Below are 22,268 nucleotides of genomic sequence, written 5' to 3'. Positions count from 1 at the left end.
GTGCACACGCTGCTGAGCGTGAGTCTGCCCCAGCTTGTGTGCGCTCACACTGGTGTGAACTCACGTGCACAACCTCGTCCACAGAGGGGGAGGGGTTTGGGGGGCGATTTGGAGCTTGGTAGAGGTTGGGGGAGGGACCTGAAAGTTGTATCAGTTCGAATTTTCCAACTTTAGACTCGGAATTTTGAAAACCTGCCGACGGCAGCTTTAAATATGCAACTTTTCTGGTTGAGAATAGATCTGACTGACAAAGCTGCAAAACTTAGAAAAGAAAAAGTTCCTAGTTTCTTAACCCAAAAGAAGCTCCTGACCTATCCCAGGGTTTTAAAGGGACAACAAGGTTTGAGAGGGATTCGACTGGTGGGGCTGCAGATGTACCTGAGCCTACTATTCGTCCAACGGTGATGTCCGTTTCCATCTCTGAAACACAAAAGGGTCATTTAGCACCATTTGAGGTAAGTCTGTTGTGGTAGAATTGGGTTTAGTGCAGAAATATTTTCTTTTAAGAGGAAAAAAAAAAAGAGAGAGGGGATAAAAATTGGTTAGTTGCTTTAATCCGAGGACACTGATTTAAAATTCTAAGTCGTAAAATTCTTTATTTTTTTTCCCAAAGACCGAAAGCCCCAATGAAGTAGAAAATTAACTGCTTTATTGTGTTTGTGATTATTAAAACACAGGTTATTGAGAAGTACCCATGAAGACCGGATGAGAGAATGAGCACAAACATTTGATACTACACACAAACAAACAAAAAAAAGGTAGAGAAATGATAATGAAAGCTGTCAATGCTGCCATTGCAAAGATTTATGTGCCAGTGAGGGGGGAGGTCTTAACAATTAAGCCACTTGTCTCACAATAGTCACGCAGTACATGTGGGCAGGGTCCCAGTGCCTCTACCTGTGATTCTTTTCACTTCAGCAACTTTAGTCAGGACTACTGTTGTCTCTTCTGCATCTTTCTCTGGAAACAAAAGGGGGTTAGCACTGACATAAGATCATCATCAGCTGTGGAGGCAACCATGATCTCAACAAAAATGAACTAGGACCACAGAATTCAGAATGGATTTTAAATGAATGTCAATGTAAGCAAAACAAGGACAGAACAACAGACGTATACACAAACAAAAAGGAAACCAAAGGCATGGCTTCATTCTCCGCGTCTCCCATCTTAAACATCACATTCAGCAGAATACAGCAGCAACCGTTCAGGCTAACAAACATGCTCAAATTACTTTTTGGTTTGGTTTTTAATTTGTTGTAACAATGAAAATCTGTAGTTAATCACCGTGACGAAAAGTTGTGTTCATTTTGTTTGTAGAATTTGGCAGTAACTGAGCATCTCCTTTAATTCTAGGCCATGTCAGGATCATTTCATTCACATAAAAAAGAAAAATTGCCCAGTGTCAATTAACTATGTTCTCCCAAATAAAAATAAATATGCATCAAATTCACCAAAGAACAGCTGTGATGCTATTTCATGCAGATACCGTTATCAGCTAGGACTCCTCGCTGCTGACGCTCTTCTACCATTCGACCGCAGGGAGCATCATTGCGTACCGTGCGACTGTGTGTTACACTGGATGCTCTGCGGTAGTACGCACAGAGTGATAAACAAAGCCCAAAATATCGTTGGCTGTCCTCTTCCCTCTTTGGAGGCAATATCTGACTCAAAATTTCTCTCAAAAGCCCCAAAAAAAAAATAAAAAAAAAAAATAAAAAATTGCTTTCACCCTGGTTACTCACGGTTTGAAAGTTTTTCAAACCGGGAGATGTTACAGGTGTCTGAAAACAAGGACGAGCAGATGCAGGAACAGCTTCTGCCCCCAAGCGTCTTAAATGATGAAGCTAAAACCCCCCTAATTATTATGCACATTACTCTGATGCGCTTTATCATTTAACATGAACACCAATCATTATTCCCCAAAGAGTGGGATTGAAAGTGCACATCTTTGTGCTTTATGGTATGCACATTTGCAAAGGATGTGTTAATGGCTGCAATGATGAAGTGTGAGATGTATTTATGTGTAGGTGAGGGTGTGTGTGTTTGAAAAGAATGATGTGTGAGAGTGAGTGCTTTACGGAATGGATGCGTTTGCAATGAGGCACCTTTCTGGAGCAGTTCTCCAATTCCGTCGTATTTAAATGCAATGACAATAAAGGCATTCGATTCTATTCTATTCTGTACAACAGCTCACGGGCAAATATGTTTCCTGCGACAAGAACACATCACAGAACTATGTAAACATACATTTCTCTGTACACTTGTGCCCTTTTGTAACTGACAGCAAGCACAATACAAACCCCTCCTGTGAGAGCTCTGGCAGATCCAATTCCCTAATTAGTAAACTTCAACTGTTCCAGCTGAAACTGTATAGGTAGACCACTACAGCTCTGAGACGAGACGGGTGAGAAGATGATCCCTAATGCTGAAAACCAAGCTGGATCAAGAGTATTTAGGGCGTGCTCCTTGAGCAGCTGCTGAACGCAATGCTTCTGAAACTCAGAAAGACATTCTTTTTCAAGGCACAGATAATCTGTATCAATGCACACCCGTTTTTCTAGATTCCTATTTTCACGAGCCATGACATTTCATCTTAGAAATTATCTTGTAACTGCAAGCAGCGAAAAAAAGGTTTACCGCACATCTGCACATATTTCCGTCACCTTTAAGGATAACGGAAACGAGCTGTAAACCACTACGCCGTTTTCAAAGTTCTTAAAGAAACTTCTACAATAGGCAGGTGATTTTGTTGCTTATTTAAAGCGATACTCCGGAGTAGATTCACCCTGGGGTCATTTGAACCGTGATATCCAGCCAAGTAGCCCACCCGCAGTTTTTTCGATATTGGCTGAACATCAGCTGAGTTACTGAGTTATCCCGAATAGCTTCGTACAAGGGTTAATGGATCCTGGCAGTATCTCCAAAATTACCACACTAAAATCACATGCCATGACACCAAACTTCTACAGTAGTACAAATATGGTCTGTACTCACAAAACGATGCATTTGGAAGTTTGTACATAGTCCAGGAGTTTATTATTATCAACACAAGCCTGATAGCTTCTCTACTGCTAAAGCTGCGTCGACGTCACTTCTGGGAGCTTCAAAGTAAGATGAGGGTTGATCTACTACTGTAGACAACAAAGTATGCTATATTCTACATGTTTTTTTTATGAATTTTTATGTTGTAGAGTTGTGAAATTATTTTATCAATGGAGAAATTGAGCAGCCTTGCTTTGTTGTCTAACCTCTCTTTTATATCTAAGATTATTGAGAAAGTTGTATTTAACCAGCTCAACGACTTTCTGAATGAAAGTGGAAGTCTTGATAACTTTCAATCAGGCTTCAGACGTCATCACAGCACTGAAACAGCTCTGGTCAAAGTGTTAAACGACATTAGGTTGAATACTGATTCTGGAAATGTTTCAGTCCTGGTTCTGTTGGACCTCAGCGCTGCGTTTGATACTGTAGATCACAGAATCCTGTTGCACAGGCTGGAAAACTGGGTTGGACTTTCTGGAGCGGTCCTTAACTGGTTCAGGTCCTACTTAGAAGGTCGGAGTTATTTTGTTACAATTGGCAGCTATGAATCTGAGCGAGTGGCCATGACTTGTGGAGTCCCCCAGGGGTCAATTCTTGGACCTCTTCTGTTTAACTTGTATATGCTCCCTTTGGGTCAGATATTGCAGAATTTTAACATCAATTATCACAGTTATGCAGACGATACACAACTTTATGTGTCTCTATCACCGGACGACTGCAGCCCAGCAGACGTACTGTGTCAGTGTCTGGAGGAAGTAAACACCTGGATGAGAGAGAATTTTCTACAATGAAATGAATACAAAACTGAGATCATTCTGTTTGGTAGCAAAGAGAAGAGGTTCAGCGTTGGTAAATATCTTGAGACTCTGGACCTTACAATCACTGACCAAGTTGGTAACCTCGGAGTGTTGATAGACTCAGATCTGACTTTCAGCAGCCACATCAAAGCTGTCACCAAGGCAGCTTTTTACCATCTCAGAAACATCAACAGAATTAAAGGTTTCCTCTCCCAAAAAGACCAGGAGAAACTCATCCATGCATTCATCTCCAGTAGACTCCATTACTGTAATGTTCTTTTAACTGGACTTCCCAAAAAGAGCATTAACCATCTGCAGCTCATCCAGAACGCTGCTGCTACAGTTTTAACCCGGACTAAGAGATCTGAACACATCACATCAGTTTTAAAATCTTTACACTGGCTTCCAGTCAGTTACAGAATAGATTTTAAAAGCCTGCTGATGGTTTACAAATCCCAGAACGGTTTAGGCCCAAAATACATCTGTGATATGTTCAGGGAATATAAACCCAGCAGAGCTCTTAGATCCAAGGACTCAGGTCAGCTGGTCCAGTCCAGAGTCCAGACTAAACATGGAGAAGCAGCATTTAGCTGTTATGCTGCAAACAAGTGGAACAAACTGCCAGAGGAGATTAAACTTTCACCTAATGTAGACATTTTTAAATCCAGGTTAAAGACATTTCTTTTCTCATGTGTCTATGCATGAAATATCTTTTAACTTATCTAGACTGTTGCCTGTTTTTAAATTCATTTAAATGATTTTATTTGTTTCTCTTTATATTCTTTTATGTATTTTTAATCCTTCTTGCATTCCCTGCTGCAATGCTTTTATTTTATGTAAAGCACTTTGAACTGTTTGTACATGAAATGTGCTATATAAATAAATTTGATTTGATTTGATTTGATTTGATACAGTAGTAGATCAACCCTCATCTTACTTTGAAGCTCCCAGAAGTGACGTCGACGCAGCTTTAGCAGCAGAAAAGCTATCAGGCTTGTGTTGATAATAATAAACTCCTGGACTATTTTCAAACTTCCAAATGCATCATTTTGTGAGTACAGACCATATTTGTACTACTGTAGAAGTTTGGTGTCATGGCATGTGATTTTAGTGTGGTAATTTTGGAGATACTGCCAGGATCCGTTAGCGCTTGTACGAAGCTATTCGGGATAACTCAGTAACTCAGCTGATGTTCAGCCAATATCGAAAAAACTGCGGGTGGGCTACTTGGCTGGATATCACGGTTCAAATGACCCCAGGTTGATTCTACTCCGGAGTATCGCTTTAACATATCTACACAAATGCTGACCAATCTTTTTAATGGCCATGTCAAACCGTTACAGAGACAGCTGTAGAGGGCCGGGAAAGTTTTTCTCATCAAGTCCACATCAGTCAGCATGGTTCGAAGCACAGCTGAGTGAGCCATTGTTACAGCTCGACTGTGCCCTTTAAGTGGAGCGCAGTATGTCCAACACTGGAGTGTCGGCGTGTGAGGAAACATTGAAAACACTCTGCCTTTTCGAACTCTCTCCGTGGGAGATCATTGTACAGGGAAGTATAGCCAAATGTTCTGCCCAGATGTCATCTTAAAGGAACCTGAATGGCAATTCTGTCAGAAGACGCTGCAGTTCTAAAACCAGGATTTTAGGCAACTGACAATTCTTATCACAATTTCAGTCAGACAATGTGTTGACATGCAATGTGTTGAGTTGCAAGTCTGCTAACTTTTTCAGCTACACAATATGTACATAAAGCAGGATTGCTGAAGGCAGCATGATGTGTGCATTTAATGCACCACAGCTATTTCCACATCAACTGCCAGCAACACAGAGACCGCTAACAGGAAGTAGTACATCAACAGCCTTACTTTTCAATCCTGTTCACATAGCACTACAAAACAGAGAGAATTTCCACAAGCGAGGGGCCCCTCGTCACTTCAGCCTTACAAGTGTCAAACATACACAGTAGCTGACACAAGAATGCTTACAAAAATCTGCTCTGAAACGGACAGTCTAAGGAAGCTGAGATAGCAGTGTTAAAGATGGTGTAAAACAAGTGGCCACAGGAAATGCTGCCTCCAGCTCCTGGTTGAAAATTCCAACATAGCATAGGAAGAAAACAGCGGACACAAGGTGCTGCTCTGATCTGATCAATGACAACAGGTGTGACTTCAACAGTTAACATAAATCACAACATAGGATTGAAAAAGGGAAAAGCAGGTGGGCACAACCCTCCTGAAAGTGGTGACCATCTGGTTAATCTGCAGCATGTCAAACCGGGTCACCGCCACAGTCCACTGGTACAAGCAGCCCATACACATCGGTATGATAGGATGCCAGCTTGTTGAAAACAAATCATGTTCAAGCAGCAGCGCTCACCTTTTTCATTTCTTTAAACATGATCAACATGACTCCCGGTGATGTTTCATACACCCTACATGGAGTACAGTAAGGCGCTCTTGTTGCTGTATATGATGACCAGAGCATAAGCCTATATATTTCACTCATCCATGGATAGGGATGGGAATCGACTAGTTTGATTCCTTGGAATCGTTAATCCGCCTGCCTAACGATCCCGTTTATAGGCTCTGCTAACGTCTGACGCGTTTGCACTATGACGTCATGTGCACGCTTCGTGTTTTGGCTCAGGATGTTTCCAACATCAACGTCCAGGCAGAAGCGCTCCAAAGTTTGGTTATATTTCACCAAAAAGGACAAAACTAGGGTTTGTTGCAACACGTGCAGAACTGTGATCAAATCAAAGGGGAGGAAATACCTCCAACATGCTGAAACATTTGACCACACAGCATGCAGTTACTTTGCACGAATGTACACAGTCTTTGACACGCTGCTAAGCGATGGCGGCGACTCTCGCGGGGGAGCTTGTGGCACAGCGTCTTCCGGCTCAAAAGTCCAGGGTAACGCAGGGCTCTCAAGTCTCACGCATTGAGTGACAGTCACGCTTTTGGGTCTTTTGTCACGCACTCTCGCCACACACTGTATTCCTCACGCTGAAAAAAAAAAAAAAAAAAAAGATAATATAACCCTATCCTCCAACCCAACAGGCTGCAAAAATTAAATTTTGCCTTCATTCAAAACTTCAGAGCCCTGCAGTAATAATGTTAGCAACATACTGTAGGAATAATTTTTATCTGATATTAACATTTACTTGACGAGGACTGCAAGAGTGAGGCAGAGTTTATATATATATATATATATATATATAGAGTTATATATTTTACTATATAACTGCATGAGAATCGATAAGGAACCGAATCGATATCAATAATGGAACCGGATTTGCTAAATTCTTAATTCCCATCCCTATCCATGGATCAGTGAGTCCATACAATACAACCAAGACAGAAAAGTGATTAATCCGATTTGATCTTTTCAGCCAGACAGCACAGCACAGCACAGCACAGCTTAGCTGACCTGAACAGAGAGCAGGAGATGTTGTCCACATGTTCGGTTTCCCTTTCGACTTTATTTAAGCCAAACATCTGGTACCACAACACTGTAGAAAGCCAATATTTTTCACTGCAATGGAAGCCTCTTTCCTTTTTTTGTGCTGTTGTGTGGTAAGAAAAGAATAAACTAAATTCTCTGCCTTTTTCACATAGATATTATGCGGTTTTAGTGCAAAATTAATGACAAACAGGATAGAATTCAAATAGAAAGTCTGTTATGTTAACACAGAAATGCAAGAGAACAGTGAAAAGTTAACATAATGACACCACATCAAGCGTTTTCAGTTCCCTCCCATGCTACCTGCTTTGAGGATGTGATACACTACATCTTAACCCATTTAGGCCTAAAACGCCTGGAAAAGAATGCCTGTAAAACCTATGGGCGATTTCAGAAAGACCCCCTAAAACCTGAAGTTTTTCTGGAAATTCAGCAATTGTGTCAACGCCTACTAAATGATTGATTTCTCAGCCTCTGTAGCAGATAGAAACAAAATTCAAAAAGTATTTGAGAGCTTACACCTGTGGCTTTCTTTGGAAATTGAGTTTATTTACATACACCTTCACGAAAATAGAAAATGTAAAAAGTAAAGTGCAGGAAGAGCACTATTTTCAATAAAAAAACAGTAATAAAATAAAATAAAAAGTAAAGTGCAGGAACAGCGCTATTTTCAATTAGAAAACAGTAATAAAATAAAATAAAATTTAATTTTATATTTAAATTATTTATTTATTTTATCGCCAGTAATCTTTTCGTACTGGCAGCACAAGGAGCCCATACACATTCCAATAAATGTTTTCATCTCCGGCACAGTTACGTGTGACCACCTTGCCATCTTTGCTCGAGCTGGAGTCTGAAGTACCTGGTCACTGTATCTATTCGTCTCGGACACGAGATGCGCCCAAAGCTCCTCAGTAAAAATATGATTAAATGCCTGCAACGGTGTGGCATCTGCAGGTAAATCCACTTTCTCCCCTGGTGTGCGGTTGAAATCTCTCCGTCGATTACGGTGGTAATTGTCAGTCTTCCACTCACATTCAAACCCTTCAAAATCATCCTCGTCATTATCGTCATCTTCAAACATATGTGCTAGCCATAAATCTCCATCAATTGGGTCAGCACGTTCATCAGCATCATCAAAGCCAAGAAATTCCTCACAATCGCTACCGTCTGAAATGTCTTCCCACTGAAAGTCCTCCATGCTTGTTTGATATAACTTAACTTCAAAACAATGACACGAGGAACATGACGACACTCTCACGTGTCTATTATAATGCATTTAATTGGCGCAGAGGTCAATAATTGGTGCAAAACAACCGTATACATGAAAAAAGTCGTGTACGCTTTCCCGGCCTTAAAGGTAGAATAACGCAACAGCGCCCCCGGCTTTAAAGGTAGAAATGCGGCAATGCTTTCCCGGCCTCAATGGGTTAAAGGCGGTAGCATGGTTGCCGCGTCTGTCACGACGGTGTCGCACCGTGACGTCAAAATGACGTTTCAGGCATGGCGCTTCCCTTGAAAAGACGGCGCAGCGCGTTCTCGTGCACCAGTCGATTTTTGTAACTTGGCGGCGCCGAGCACAACGAACCGGATGGACCAATGTGAGACCAGGCTCAGTGAGGAGGTGCGTTTGTACAGACAGCTGTACGAAACTGCAGTGAAACAGCACAGGGAGCACGTAAACTCCCAAAACTGGTGCACAGAGATGGGCAGAACTTTGGGGAAAGAGGGAGAGTTCTGTAAGAATGTGTGGAAGAAGCTACGGGACAGATACGTGAAGGCAAAGAAGAGGGCAGAGACTCTGTTGATGCCGGGGGCTTCAAACCTTCACCTCTTTTAACTGAATTAAAAAATTAAAATGATCCGAAAACTGCAGCAGTATCATTAATTACAGTATTCCTGCTCTTGACAGCGGCATTGTTTTCTTCTCCACTTTCGTGGTTGTAGAGTAGAGGTACCCTTAACGTAGCAGCGCCACCTCGGTGACGGAGAAAATTGCAACGACTGGCGCGCAACGACTTGCGCCACTATATAGGGTCCTATGGCGGGCACGAACTCGTGACGTCATCAACACCGCTCGCGCGAGCAGACGCAACAACCATGCTAGAGCCTTAAGGGTCAACTGAGTTGTTTGAAAAGTTAAGGAGGGAACTCCTGGTGCAGGGAATTGAAAATAGATTAAAGCGGCACAATGCAACTTTTTCATGGTCATAAAATTGCTTGGCAATCATCAGATTGCTTGGCTGACCCGTTCAGATGAAAACAGTGACATTTCCATCTCCATCTGGTGGCCCTAGACCGAAACAGCGCTTGCAACTTTGCCTGTGGCGCCGCGTGCTTTGTTTACCTCTGGAAGTCTCGCGACACACGAGAGCCGAGAACTACTGCTTCATGGCAGGTCGTTAAGGGCTCCGAGCCGAGCCAGATAGCCTGAGAGACACACCCCCTCTCCATTAGCTGTCGACGGCTCTCCAAACATTACAACAATACATGCCCAGTAATATTGTTGTAATGTTTTAAATACTTGAACGCAGTTTTTCTAGAGAAGATAATTGCTTTGTATATGGGATTATCGTCCATTGACTCTTTTGGGCTTTCACATGCGCGCGCCTACCGACAAGAGGTAAGTGACATGCTGTTTATAAAGTTGTTTTGTAACGTCCCCATGCCAGTAATGTGAGAACCATGCATATGGTTTTTAAAGTGGTGTGACGTTTCTGCAGTGTGCAAGTTGTTGTTTTACGTGGAAGGTTTAGCTCTTGCCCCTTAGCCACCACGTATTTGGTTAGCATGACAGGCTGCGCAAACAGCGCAATCGCTTCACAGGGAGCGCCGATTTGCACTGGTCTGTGTCCTACCGTCAGTATTTGACAACCTCTAGCAATGGAAATGCGCTTCAAATGCCCCGGAGTTCCCCTTTAAAGGAATAGTTTGCCTCTTTTGACATGAAGCTGTATGACATCCCATACTAGCAATATTATTTATGAACATTTTCTTGCCCCCCGCTGCGTCCCGTGACCTGCGTTCCAGCCTCGTTTTGGTGTTGATGAAGGTAGTCCGGCTAGTTGGCTGGGGCTTAAAAAATAAAGCATTTTGCTTCTCAAAACAATATGCGTTCAAAAGAGTAATACATTTGCATCACAGAATCGTTGTCCAGGAAAAAGTCAGAGCTCACAATCGCTTGGCCTCATTTTCTCTCCCTTTCTTATCACTGCGTGCAGCCGCCTGACGACAGCCGCGCCTGTTACGGTGTTTACTGCTCGGAAGCAGGCGACTGCTCGGTCTGCACAGTTTACACAGCAGCCAGTGATACAAAGGTAGAGAAAAAAATAGCGCCAAGCGATTGTGAGGTCTGACTTTTTCCTGGAGAATGATTTTGTGATGCAAATGTATCACTCTGTTGAACGCATATTGTTTTGAGAAGCAAGACGCTTTATTTTTCAAGCCCCAGCCAACTAGCCGGACTACCTTTGTCAACGCCAAAACGAGGCTGGAACTCGGCTCACAGGACGCAGCAGGGGGTAAGAAAATGTTCATAAATGATATTGCTAATATGGGATGTCATACAGCTTCATGTCAAAAGAGGCGAACTATCCCTTTAACTTTGGATATAAGGTCTCTCTTGATGAAATCGGCTAATCCAAATCGCGCGATGTACGCCACCTTGTCTTTTCCACATTTAAACGTTTTGGTTATCTCAGAATCCGGGAACATGGTCTGGAACAGCTCATCAATGTTCTCATTGCCAGTATTTCACTGGTGCTTCGCTACCGTGTGAAGAGTCCAGAGCAGCTCTGCTCTTAGTGTGGGCGTAGAGCCAAACGCTGCCCGGAAGTCAGCTGGAGCAGACTGGGTCCAGATCCTGATGGGGAATAATACTGGCTGATGGACAGCGTTTGCTGCTGGCACTTTAAGACCGCTTTATGCCTTTGAGATTTGGCGTGGGACTCCAACGTCTTGATGCCCAGTGTGCCAAGTTTCAAACTTTTCTGTGCAGTGTGCTTCATAAATATTTCAATCAACCGGCTTCAACCATGAGGTAAAGTGTTCGTTCTGAAGCCACAAATTGTCAAATTTGCATTTACCCATCTTAACCAAAGTGTTAACTGATTAGCCACTCCTCAGTCACGGCGCTGCAAGCAGCCACGAACAGCAAACTGTAGCAGGTTGTGTTCGATGAATTCCGACCGGCAGGTACTTTAGTTCCGTTACAGCGTCCTCAAAAACCCAAACATTTAAAAGCTCAAGTTCATACATTTGTTTTAAATAAAAGTCACGTCAATACATTTCTAAGACCTTTTAAAATCGTATTTAAGACATTTTATGAGATTTCAAGAGAATTTTAGAGATTTTAAGGCCTTAAATTCAAATGATTGGATTTTAGACTTTTTAAGACCCCGCAGATACCCTCCTTTTGCATAATTTCACATCATCCCAACCTTTTTTGCATTTTGGGGCTGTATATTCAGGATGCAAAATAGGGTAGATAAACATTTAACGAAAACCCTACATTTTAAATAGTATATTGTCCCTTTTCTTAGGCTGTTGATCAACTTTAAAACACCATCATTCGCGTTGTTTCTGCCAGACTCGACTTCCTGACAAGTCACATTATGTGGAGAGGGGATAAATAGATAAAGAGAAATCTTCTGGCCCCCTCTGCTGGCCACCAGGTAGTACAAGCTGAATCTGAACTTTTCTTACTCAGCCAACATTACAACTTCTCTAAATTTGGAAAAAAAAATCCTATCAAACTTGCAAGGAAATCATGAGCAACACCCAAACACATCAGGGGTATTTTCAGTGGAAAGTAACAGGCATGTCCTCTCAATACGTTTTAATAATAACAGTCGAGCACGGTTTCAGTTGGGGGCTCAGAGTTATAACAACGCAGCATGAAAATCTCTAAAAGTCTTTCCTCTTAACTTCAATATAGATTGAAGAAAACAAATTTAAGAAGTTTTTTTAGCTAAAATTAAGATATTTTAACCATTACCTTGGTAGAGTACTGTTAATAACTTTGCATCTGTGAGACAACCAACATGGGTGTATGCACAGATTTTCTACAGAATGTGCAAAAAAATCTTATTACACTGTCCCAGCACCTTTCTGGGCTTCAGTGAAATGAATGCTTACCCAATTTCACATCAGAAACACAGATTTTGAGAAGTCAACACACAAACATACCAGTTGTTCACAGGTGTGTTTATGAAATACAACCAAACAGAAAAAAAAAAAAAAAAAAAAAAAAAACAGTAAATCAGCACAGAGAGGCAGACACACAGTCACAATTAAAAACTAAGGATGCTAGGTTTAAAAAAGATTACGGCAAATGGATGGTGACGTAAATAATGAACGGAACAGTTAATCAGACTGAAGATGTGACTTACGAGGCTTCTGGCCCCATACATGCAGGTGGAGCTTCCAGGAAGAGTAGTAAATAAAGCCCAGAACCAGTACCGGACACAGGACAAATAGCAGCTTGTGTGTGGGCTTCATGGTCTTCAGTCATTTACATGGTACGATCCAGGTCATCACCTGTGATGACAAGTGGAGAGCAGGATGACTCATTTACACATCCCCACAGAGAAGCTATTAGCAGCAGATATATACGGTGCTGACAAAAGCAACAGAGCGATGGGAAAATCCTCAGTGATAGCTGAGGAAGCAGCAAGCAACTGCAATGTAGCAGTCACCAAAACATCCGCTAAACACCTCTCTCTAAAAACAAAGTTGTTCACATACGGTTAAAAGAAACCACACCCCAACTGAAAGCATGACAGCAGCATGGTAAAAGGAAGTCACCAACACTAGTTATTCTCAACAAGTTTGGGGAGTCAGTTACCACAGTTGTAATATGACAGTAATCTACAGCTTGATACACAACGTGCTATGCAGAATTTCTCAAGTGAAACATCCATGAATAGATTTAGATGGGTTCTCCATCATGTTGAGAACTGCTATGGGAAAGTGATGAAGGACTTGCACAGCTGCTGTAGCACAGGTGTGTCAAAGCAGACATCTACAAACCCCATGCTTTTCAAAAGTCCATAATCCACAAGTCCCAGCCTCTACACGGTGTACACCATGTGGACTTTCTTGCATTCTTTACATGTAAAATGTGTTAACAGAGTAGTTATCTGACACAGCAGGGCAGTTACAGGGTGCACTTTCTTCTGATAACGAACTTGTAAAAAGGAAATAACTCAAATGAAAAACAGCACATGGCAGAGCCCATGTATAATGGATCTGTACAGGACACACCAAGGCTGGAGTCCAATGATAAAGCTAATACAACTTGTTGAATGCTGTACAGCATGCTGTGATTCATGGCATCTATTAGCTCATGACCATATAATACTACAGAGCGAAGTGAAAATTTCAGACAACAATAAGGTGAAAAATAAGCATGGAAGTTAAGCATGTAACACTAAAACAACCGCCGAAGTTACCTATAATCCCAAAGTGGTTTAAGCAACGGTCGGAAATGAACGGCATCAAATTGGTCACCTCAAAATACCGTAATTCCTTTAATCTGCATGCTTAGTTGGAATTGTATTTCAGGCCATGTCAAAAGGTTGGGTCTCCACTTCAACTTTAAAGTCGTGGAATTTAAGCCATTTACTTAGCAAATTCCAAATAAACTAACCTCCCTCGTTGTTTTAGAGAGCCGGGTTCATTTCTTAATCCGAGTTCGGCAGCTAGCAAGACAAACATAACGGAACTTTGCGACCTGATTGAATCCTGTTGTACTTAAAAGTCTTTACGAATGGCTTACTTATTTATCCCGAGAGGTGTCAGTTTGCCCCCCGACGTTCTTAAACTCAACTACGAGCAAGAAAATTGTTGCCAGACTATTAGGAAAAAACGGGCAGAGAGAAAAATCTGTTGTAGAAAAATCAGACGAGAAAGCGGCTGTTCACGTTAGCCAGTCGCTAAGCTAACAACGCTACGTTGGCATAGTGGGAATATGCCTTGATCCCTAACTGTAGGCCTGCGGTTTAACAACAGCCTTGGTGGAGAAATGTAGCATCTTGCATCTTAAAAGCCGTGCCGAAACCGTTGGAAAATGTTGGAATACTAACATGTATCATTAAAGGCGTTTAACAAAGTCGAGACAACAATACTGAACGGATTCGGCTGATAATCTGAACAAAACGTGGAGTAGCGGTTTACTTTAATTAACCGTCGCCTTCGACTAAAAACACAGCGTAACGACGTCTCAGTCCAATTTCCAATAAAACTGTGATCATTGTAGACCGTACCTTTGTTTTCCTTAAAGTCCATGGGTAAAAAAAAAAAAAAGGTCAATGTCTTAGATCAAATGACGTTGTGGTGGATAAAAACAACCGCGTTCTCCTTCCTTTCCGAGCCATGTTTCTGAAATCTGTGGAAGTCGGTGGCTCAAGACGACCAAGCCTGGCTGCGCGTTTTCCACCGGCTCTAGTATACCTCAAAATAGGCATGAAGAGAAAGCACTTGCATCACCGACATGATCTCCACTATTCTCCAAGGAAGTAGTGTGTCAGTCAGTCACATGAAATGTTTCTGTGACTTCGGATGCCCCCTTCCTGTTACAGAACAGCGCGCATGGATGTCTCTTTTCAGCTTTTCCTTCATGAGGTGCTTCTCTCCGCTCATCAGTTGTTAACGTTGCGTTGGAACTGACTTTTGCTTGAATGCATTTATAGCAAACTCACAGGCCAACCCCCCACACAACTGTAACGGTCCTTGCTCAGCAGCAATAATAGAGATCCAGTAACGTATAGAACTTGTTGACCTGCCTGTCCCACAACACACTATATAATGGTATGTGCTTGGCCAGCAATGTTTTTTGATTGACTAGGTGGGCAGTGTGTTGTCATTCCACTCTGAGGTTATTATTGCTGTAATTCTAATGGACTATCAGCAAAACAGTTTTATTAAGACTAAAGCCAAGTTAGTGTATTATTAAGCCAATTTGGTCAAATGTCTTGAGGTAAAGGCTCTTCTTAAAACAGCTCTGCTCGTGTACAAGTCTCTTCATGGTCAAGCGCCAAAGTACATCTCTGACATGTTAGAGCCATATGAACCAACTCGGGCTCTGAGAACCTCAGGGAGGGGTCTCCTGCTGGTGCCCAGAGTCAGGACTAAACAAGGTGAGGCTGTGTTTCACTTTTATGCTCCTAACATCTGGAACAGTCTTCCAGAAGATGTGAGACAGGCCTCAACTCTGACAATGTTTAAATCCAGGCTGAAAACAGTTCTATTTAGCTGTGCATATGACACCTGAAAGTATTTTATCTGCACTCTTCACTTTTAAATTAATTAATTAATGATTATTTTTTATATTTTTCTTTTTCCCCCTCTTCTTTGATTGCTTTTAACTGTGTTTTAATTTTTATCTTTTAAATGCCTTGTCTTTATGTAAAGCACATTGAGTTGCCTGTGGTATGAAATGCGCTATATAAATAAAGATGCCTTGCCTTGCCTTGCCTTTTCAAACATTGTTTGGGTTGTGTTGGACACAAATGGCCAATGTTTTTTTTTTAAATCAACATCCAAGAAAACTTTTGTGACACTGTACAATGTAAAGTGAAACAAACAAACAAAAAAAAACAATAATCCACTGATAATTGTCATTTCTTGCTTTTCTCCTGAGTTGGTGTGCTTTTCCTAAGTGTACCTCACGTCCTTCCGAAGATAATCACGAATGGTTTTGACAAACCACAAAGGGCATGTAACCTTTGTGTCATTTTTAGAGATCTAAACATACTCTTTTTGAATGAAAATATAAGCTCTTACATCTTTCAACACCTTCAGTGCAAATCATGAGCACGATAGCAAAAGGCAGCTTAAAGTGAGGGAGTGTGGGAGGCTCCGCTGAAGCTGAACAGACACTATTGTTAAACTCCAAGAGCGGAAGTAATAATTTTAAAATGAGTAAAACATCCACTTGTTGCTTACAATGAAATTATGCCATTTAAGATGCTTAATGTACATGACTCCTGCTGGCTTTATATGCTGCCGCAGTCCCAGTTGGGCTTTCCTGTATCACATAGCTGTTCTCGGGAGATTGTGATGTGGCAGCAGATCCATACTCCTGTCCCTCACACCTTCTTGGGTTACTCTGCTTATTAAGTTTTGCTTGAGGACCGTGCATCTTACTCGTGCCCTGACATTCACGAGGCCTCACATCCTACTTAAGCAGTTGTTTGGCCGAGAGCCAAGGCTAAAGAGGATGGGAGGCGGCAGTCTTCTGTATATGCTCTGCTAAGAGTGTGGCCTAGATGCACACCAATCTATTGATATCGAATCAAGCAAGAAATAGAATCTGCTCACCCACTGTTCTCCATCTAGGGTCAGGAGATTAGTTTGAGCCAGGAGAATAAGATACTTATGCAAGGAAATGCTGAGACATATGCACAAACACACATTCTTAACCCATTGAAATGTTGTGGGATGACAGACCTTTTCAGAGCTAGTTTGGGACACATTGGTGAAATGGAAAAACTTCATGGCCGTTAGCCAATAAATCCAACATGTAAGAGGGAATGAATATACAAATGTGACATTTTCCAATCTCTTATCATGTCTTGGAAGAACACTGTTAAGTGTTTTTTCCTGTTAGTAAGGAGGAGTTGTGTTTTTCAAAAAAAAGTCTCTTCAAGAGAAATGATGCATTTCTCTTAATGAGAGATTTGAGTTATACTGTGTATGTCTTAAGCCGATAAATCAATGTTCACAAATAGTTTGAGAGTTTGTAGTTGTAAATTAAGCAATGTGACCTTGTGAGATAGATGCATCTAAGAAATTCATGTTTGTCAAGTTAAGATCATTTGTATAGCACATTTCATGTACAAAACAATTCAAAGTGCTTTACATAAAATAAAAGCATTGCTATGGAAGTTTTTCTGTGCCATCAGAGTTTGAATACGAATTTCTAATATTGAATTTTTACAGCATCAAAATCCGATTTTGAATTTGAAAAACCAACAGTGTAAAAAAAAAATCAATTTCTAAAAAATAAAATCAGTGGAAAAAAATTCAACATCTAAAAATTCAGTGGAAAAAGAACCAGACTCAACATCCGGGTAAACAGGGAGAAGCAATCGATCCCTGTCTCAATTCATCCAACGGCAGCCAATCAAGTTACGCCAGAGAGTCTCTATTATGAGGAGAGGGAAAACTGGCGGCTATTTCCGGGTGGTACTGCACTCTAGGGGCGCCAACGAAGCAGTGCAGAGCACGCCGAACTCTATGGTGGTACTATGAAATCCACCTTAGATCCAGCCATTGCTTTGGATATAATTTTTTATATTTTTTCATTTTAATTTTCCTAAAGGCAGGATAAATTATCCTTTCAAACGGCACTTGGTTTGATTTTTTAGACTCACTAGATTTGTTTAAAATACACATTTATTGTCAGTATTGCATCCCGAGTGACGTCACGCATGTGGCATCACTTTACGGCATGGTCAGTCCTAGCGCTGAGCTAGCAGAGAGGGGTTAGCTCAAATAGTTACAGATTTCAGCACAGCCCTTTTACATACTCTCTGACTAGCCTCTGGTTTAGCTTTGGTTGTTGTTAGCGGCACCAGGTTAGCACTCTGGCACAGTGGACGAGTGCCGTAAAGCAGCCGGTCGTAATCAGCCGTGCGTTCTTCAGATTCCGTTAGCTAGATGCTAGCGGATACTGACTCGCAAATGCCAGACCTGTAAGAAAACAGAAAGCTATAACTCCCAGGTTATTGTACTTTCGATATAAATCCACATCCCTCTGTCAGAAATCACAGTATTATTTTCAGGTTTCAGCCGCTAGCGGGGACATTTTTTGAGTTATTAGCGCCAGCCCTATGGAAAATGGTCATTCTGCACTCGCTCGCCAGCGCCCCCAGAGAAAATCTACTGAACTGCAGCCAAATTTTTTATAATGGGGCGAATAGGAAGTGGAACGGCTGTCTGTAAAAGGGCTGTGGTTACGCTCCATTGGACAGATCAGCTCAATAGATATTAGTAATGTCTATTACTCAATTTTACTAACACAAATGGCAAATAAAGTAAACTCACTCACCGAAGCACCATCACCCGCGTTGGTGGACATGGCTGATCTGTCCAATGGAGCGTAACTTGATTGGCTGCCGTTGGATGAATTGAGACAGGGATCGATTGCTTCTCCCTGTTTACCCGGATGTTAAGTGGTTCTTTTTCCACTGAATTTTTTTCCATTGAATTTTTTGAAGTTGAATTTTTTTCCACTGAATTTTGTTTTTAGAAATAGATGTGTTTTTACACTGTTGGTTTTTCAAATTCAAAGTCTGATTTTGATGCTGTAAAAATTCAATATTAGAAATTCGTATTCAAACTCTGATGGCACAGAAAAACTTCCATACATTGCAGCGGGGAGTGGAAGAAGCATTTAAAATACATAAAAGAACATAAAGAGAAATAAATAAAATAATCTAAATGAAAATTAATCTAGATAAGTTCAAAGATAGCGTCCAGATTTCATGCATAGACACATGAGAGAAGAAATGTTTTTAAACTGGATTTAAAAATGTCTACATTTGGTGAAAGTTTCATTTCCACTGGCAGTTTGTTCCACTTGTTTGCAGCATAACAGCTAAATGCTGCTTCTCTGTGTTTAGTCTGGACTCTGGACTGGACCAGCTGACCTGAGTCCTTGGATCTAAGAGCTCTGCTGGGTTTATATTCTCTGAACATATCACAGATGTCTTTTGGGTTTAAACCATTCTGGGACACTGACACAGTACATCTGCTGGGCTGCAGTCGTCCGGTGATAGAGACACATAAAGTTGTGTATCGTCTGCATAACTGTGATAATTGATGTTAAAATTCTGCAATATCTGACCCAGGGAGCATATACAAGTTAAACAGAAGAGGTCCGAGAATTGACCCCTGGGGGACTCCCCAAGTCATGGCCACTCGCTTAGATTCATAGCTGCCAATTGTAACAAAATAACTCCGGCCTTCTAAGTAGGACCTGAACCAGTTAAGGACCGCTCCAGAAAGTCCAACCCAGTTTTCCAGCCTGTGGAACAGGATTCTGTGATCTATAGTATCAAACGCAGCGCTGAGGTCCAACAGAACCAGGACTGAGACATTACCAGAATCACTATTCAACCTGATGTCGTTTAACACTTTGACCAGAGCTGTTTCAGTGCTGTGATGACGTCTGAAGCCTGATTGAAAGTTATCAAGACTTCCACTTTCATTCAGAAAGTCGAACTGTTTCCTCTAGGATTTTTAAATCAACAATATTAAATTGTGACATAACGTCAGAGTTATTTATAGGTTTTAAAAACATATTAGTTTTCTCGTTTGTCTGTGTTGCGTTAATGTTTTGTCTAATTGTTTTGATTTTTTTGGCTAAAAAAAGTTGGCAAATTTGTTGCATTTCTCAGTGGAGAGGAGGTCTGGGTTTGACTGTTTAGGAGGATTTGTGAGTTTTTCATAGCAAACAGAGTTTGAGAATTGTTGACATTCTCATTAATCATTTCAGATAAATGCAGCTGTCTGGCCTTGCACAGCTCATTGGTATAACTACGCAGGCTTTGTTTGTACAGCTCATAGTGAATCTGAAGCTTTGTTTTCCTCCATTTACGTTCAGCTTTCCTGCATTCTCTTTTCAGGTTGTTCACTGTAGTGGTGTTTCTCCATGGGGTTTTCTGTTTGCTCAAGTTTCTCTTGATTCTTATCGGTAACATAGCTATGGCCTCCCTAAACTGAGCACTTGTTTTCTTATTAATGTTCCTCTTCTTAACTGAGAAGCTGGTTGTTTGAACATTCTGAGTGATCAATAAATCAAATAAAATACAAAAATGGTCAGACAAGGCCAAATCAATAACCCCAACAGAAGAAATATCAACACCTTTAGAAATGAGCAGGTCCAGAATGTGACCTCGAAGGTGGGTTGTTTCTGTTACATGTTGCCACAAACCAAACATGTCCAGCACAGAAGAAAATTCTTTGGCATTACCATCCGTCATGTTATCTATGTGAATATTAAAATCCCCGGTCAAGATAAAATGGTTAAAATCAGTCGAAATAACAGACAATAATTCAGAAAAATCATCAATAAAACTTGCACAGTATCCTGGAGATCTGTAAATGATTAAAGGAACATTCCACCAGTGGAGACATGAATATGTATTGAAAGTGGGCCATATATGTAGTAGAATAGTAGCATAAATTTCTAATTTGGTGCCTTCTTGATCGAGAAAAGGCAGAAAATGACTTTTTTGTGCTTGTGGATTAAAGACAACAATCCCCATAGTGCATTGCAATGCTCAAGATCCGCAGGCCACTCCCCTGAGAGTAGCTCCACCCGACTACGCTACCTGGAAATCATGTCACACAATTTCTAGTGAAGAGTTTGCGAAATCATTAGTGAATTACTCCTCGTTTGTGTTTCGAAATGGTGTGCACTTGCATGGTACCGGGATGTTCAGCCAGCACAAGGAAAATACACGGAGTAAGTTTTCATAGATTACCCAGAGTTGGACTTGTGCAAAAAGCCAGGAACTTCTGGAACTGCTAGCAATGCTAAACGCATTTGCCTGGAGGTAAGGCTTTTTTTCTAACTCGACTCTAGCGGCTACTGAGAACACACACTGATATAGTCGTCTGCTGTAAAGCAGCACATCTCATAACTCCACTCGTCAGCAAAGTTAGCAATGTAACGTTAGACACTTTGCTACGTAGATCTAAATAAGTTCGTTATTAGCGATGTAAATCCACCTTGTTTTACTGTGTTAGTCTGACGTTATTCAAATGTTTTTAACGTTATTGAACGTATGACATTTCAGACTAAAACGACGTCGACGTCTGCTGCAGAGTTGTCCTCATCATCAGAAAACATTGAATCCTAGACAGCGCCAGACGTCAGCTGTACCTTAACCCATTCCTCATGATACATTTTGTAATATTACCATGTCTTATATGTCCTAAATGTCTTTATGTCTTATATGGTCTTTTGACCTTATCCTTGCACTGCCTTACCTGTTTGCACTTCCATCGAGCACCTTACTGTATACTCAATCACAGGGTCAATACCTCTTTTTTTTATAGTGTGGATAATGTTGTTTGTGTCTTTATGTTCATGACAATTCTTATTTTGTGAATTAAAAAACAAAATGTCACTCCTTCTCTCCTGTCTGCCTTCAACAAAGTTTAGAATAGCATCATAAACTTGGAAGGAGGTAACTGATTTGCAACAAACTTATAATGCAATGTATACTTGTAATGCTTCATAATTTATAGTAATTATAGGTAGGCTATGATCACAATTCTGTCGTTTTGTCATCTGAGGTAACAGTAGCTATATTGTTCCAGTTCTGAAATGTTAGTCGTTCAATAACTCGAATACACTTGGAGCAAGAAAGAACCACAACAACGTACATTTTAACCATTTAATTAAATAACTATACAAACAATACAACTGTTGAATGAATATAAAACAAGGAAACTATAGCTCCTCCTGAGCGTCCTCCACTTCTTGGTCCCCGCAGTACTGGCCGTCTGGAGCTGGGTAGTTCTGGCGGATAGCCTGCACGACACGATGCCCTCTGCCCAATCTCTCTCCTTGCAGGACCCACTCAAGAAAGTGCCGGTAGGCTGTTAGACGAAATTGTCTAGACAAAACATTGATCACAAAGTGAGTGATAGCATTTGAGCCTAGCGTGCCACAGTAGCTTGCATAACTGCAAGCTATTTGTGCAATGAACATGCCACGTTAGCGTGTTAGCAAGAGTACTCCTTGACATAGTAACAAAGAAAACAAACTTACTTTACAGAAAGACATCCATTTGGCCCTGTAGGCTTTGGCTGTCGTTTTCAGTTGACTTTAGGTATTCTAAAGTAGGTTTCCAGGACGCCACTATCCATATGGGGTGCGAAACTCGGGTGATCAACAACACACACGTCCGTGCCATCCTCCGATTTCGTCCAGAAGAAATTGGCA

General features: G+C 41.2%; 1 protein-coding gene across 3 annotated transcripts in view; it reads right to left on the bottom strand.

Moving 5' to 3' along the window:
• Positions 1-15,071, bottom strand: part of st3gal3b (ST3 beta-galactoside alpha-2,3-sialyltransferase 3b) — a 56,661-nt gene extending 41,590 nt beyond the window's left edge. The window contains exons 1-4 of one of the 3 annotated variants that reach the window (XM_075484169.1): positions 14,572-15,071; positions 12,697-12,844; positions 898-960; positions 379-420 (exon numbers count right to left, since the gene is read on the bottom strand). In XM_075484169.1, the coding sequence (XP_075340284.1) occupies positions 379-420; positions 898-960; positions 12,697-12,805 (214 nt within the window). In that variant the 5' untranslated portion in view covers positions 12,806-12,844; positions 14,572-15,071. The remainder of the gene's footprint in view (positions 1-378; positions 421-897; positions 961-12,696; positions 12,845-14,571) is intronic. The other 2 variants (XM_075484170.1, XM_075484171.1) reach the window with 2 other exon arrangements.
• Positions 15,072-22,268: the final 7,197 nt, after the last annotated feature.

The sequence above is a fragment of the Odontesthes bonariensis genome, chromosome 14, assembly GCF_027942865.1.
Source record: "Odontesthes bonariensis isolate fOdoBon6 chromosome 14, fOdoBon6.hap1, whole genome shotgun sequence".
NCBI classification, from domain to species: Eukaryota; Metazoa; Chordata; class Actinopteri; order Atheriniformes; family Atherinopsidae; genus Odontesthes; species Odontesthes bonariensis.
The sequence above is the reverse complement of the archived record's forward strand: the minus strand, read 5'-3'. Positions and strand labels throughout refer to the sequence as shown.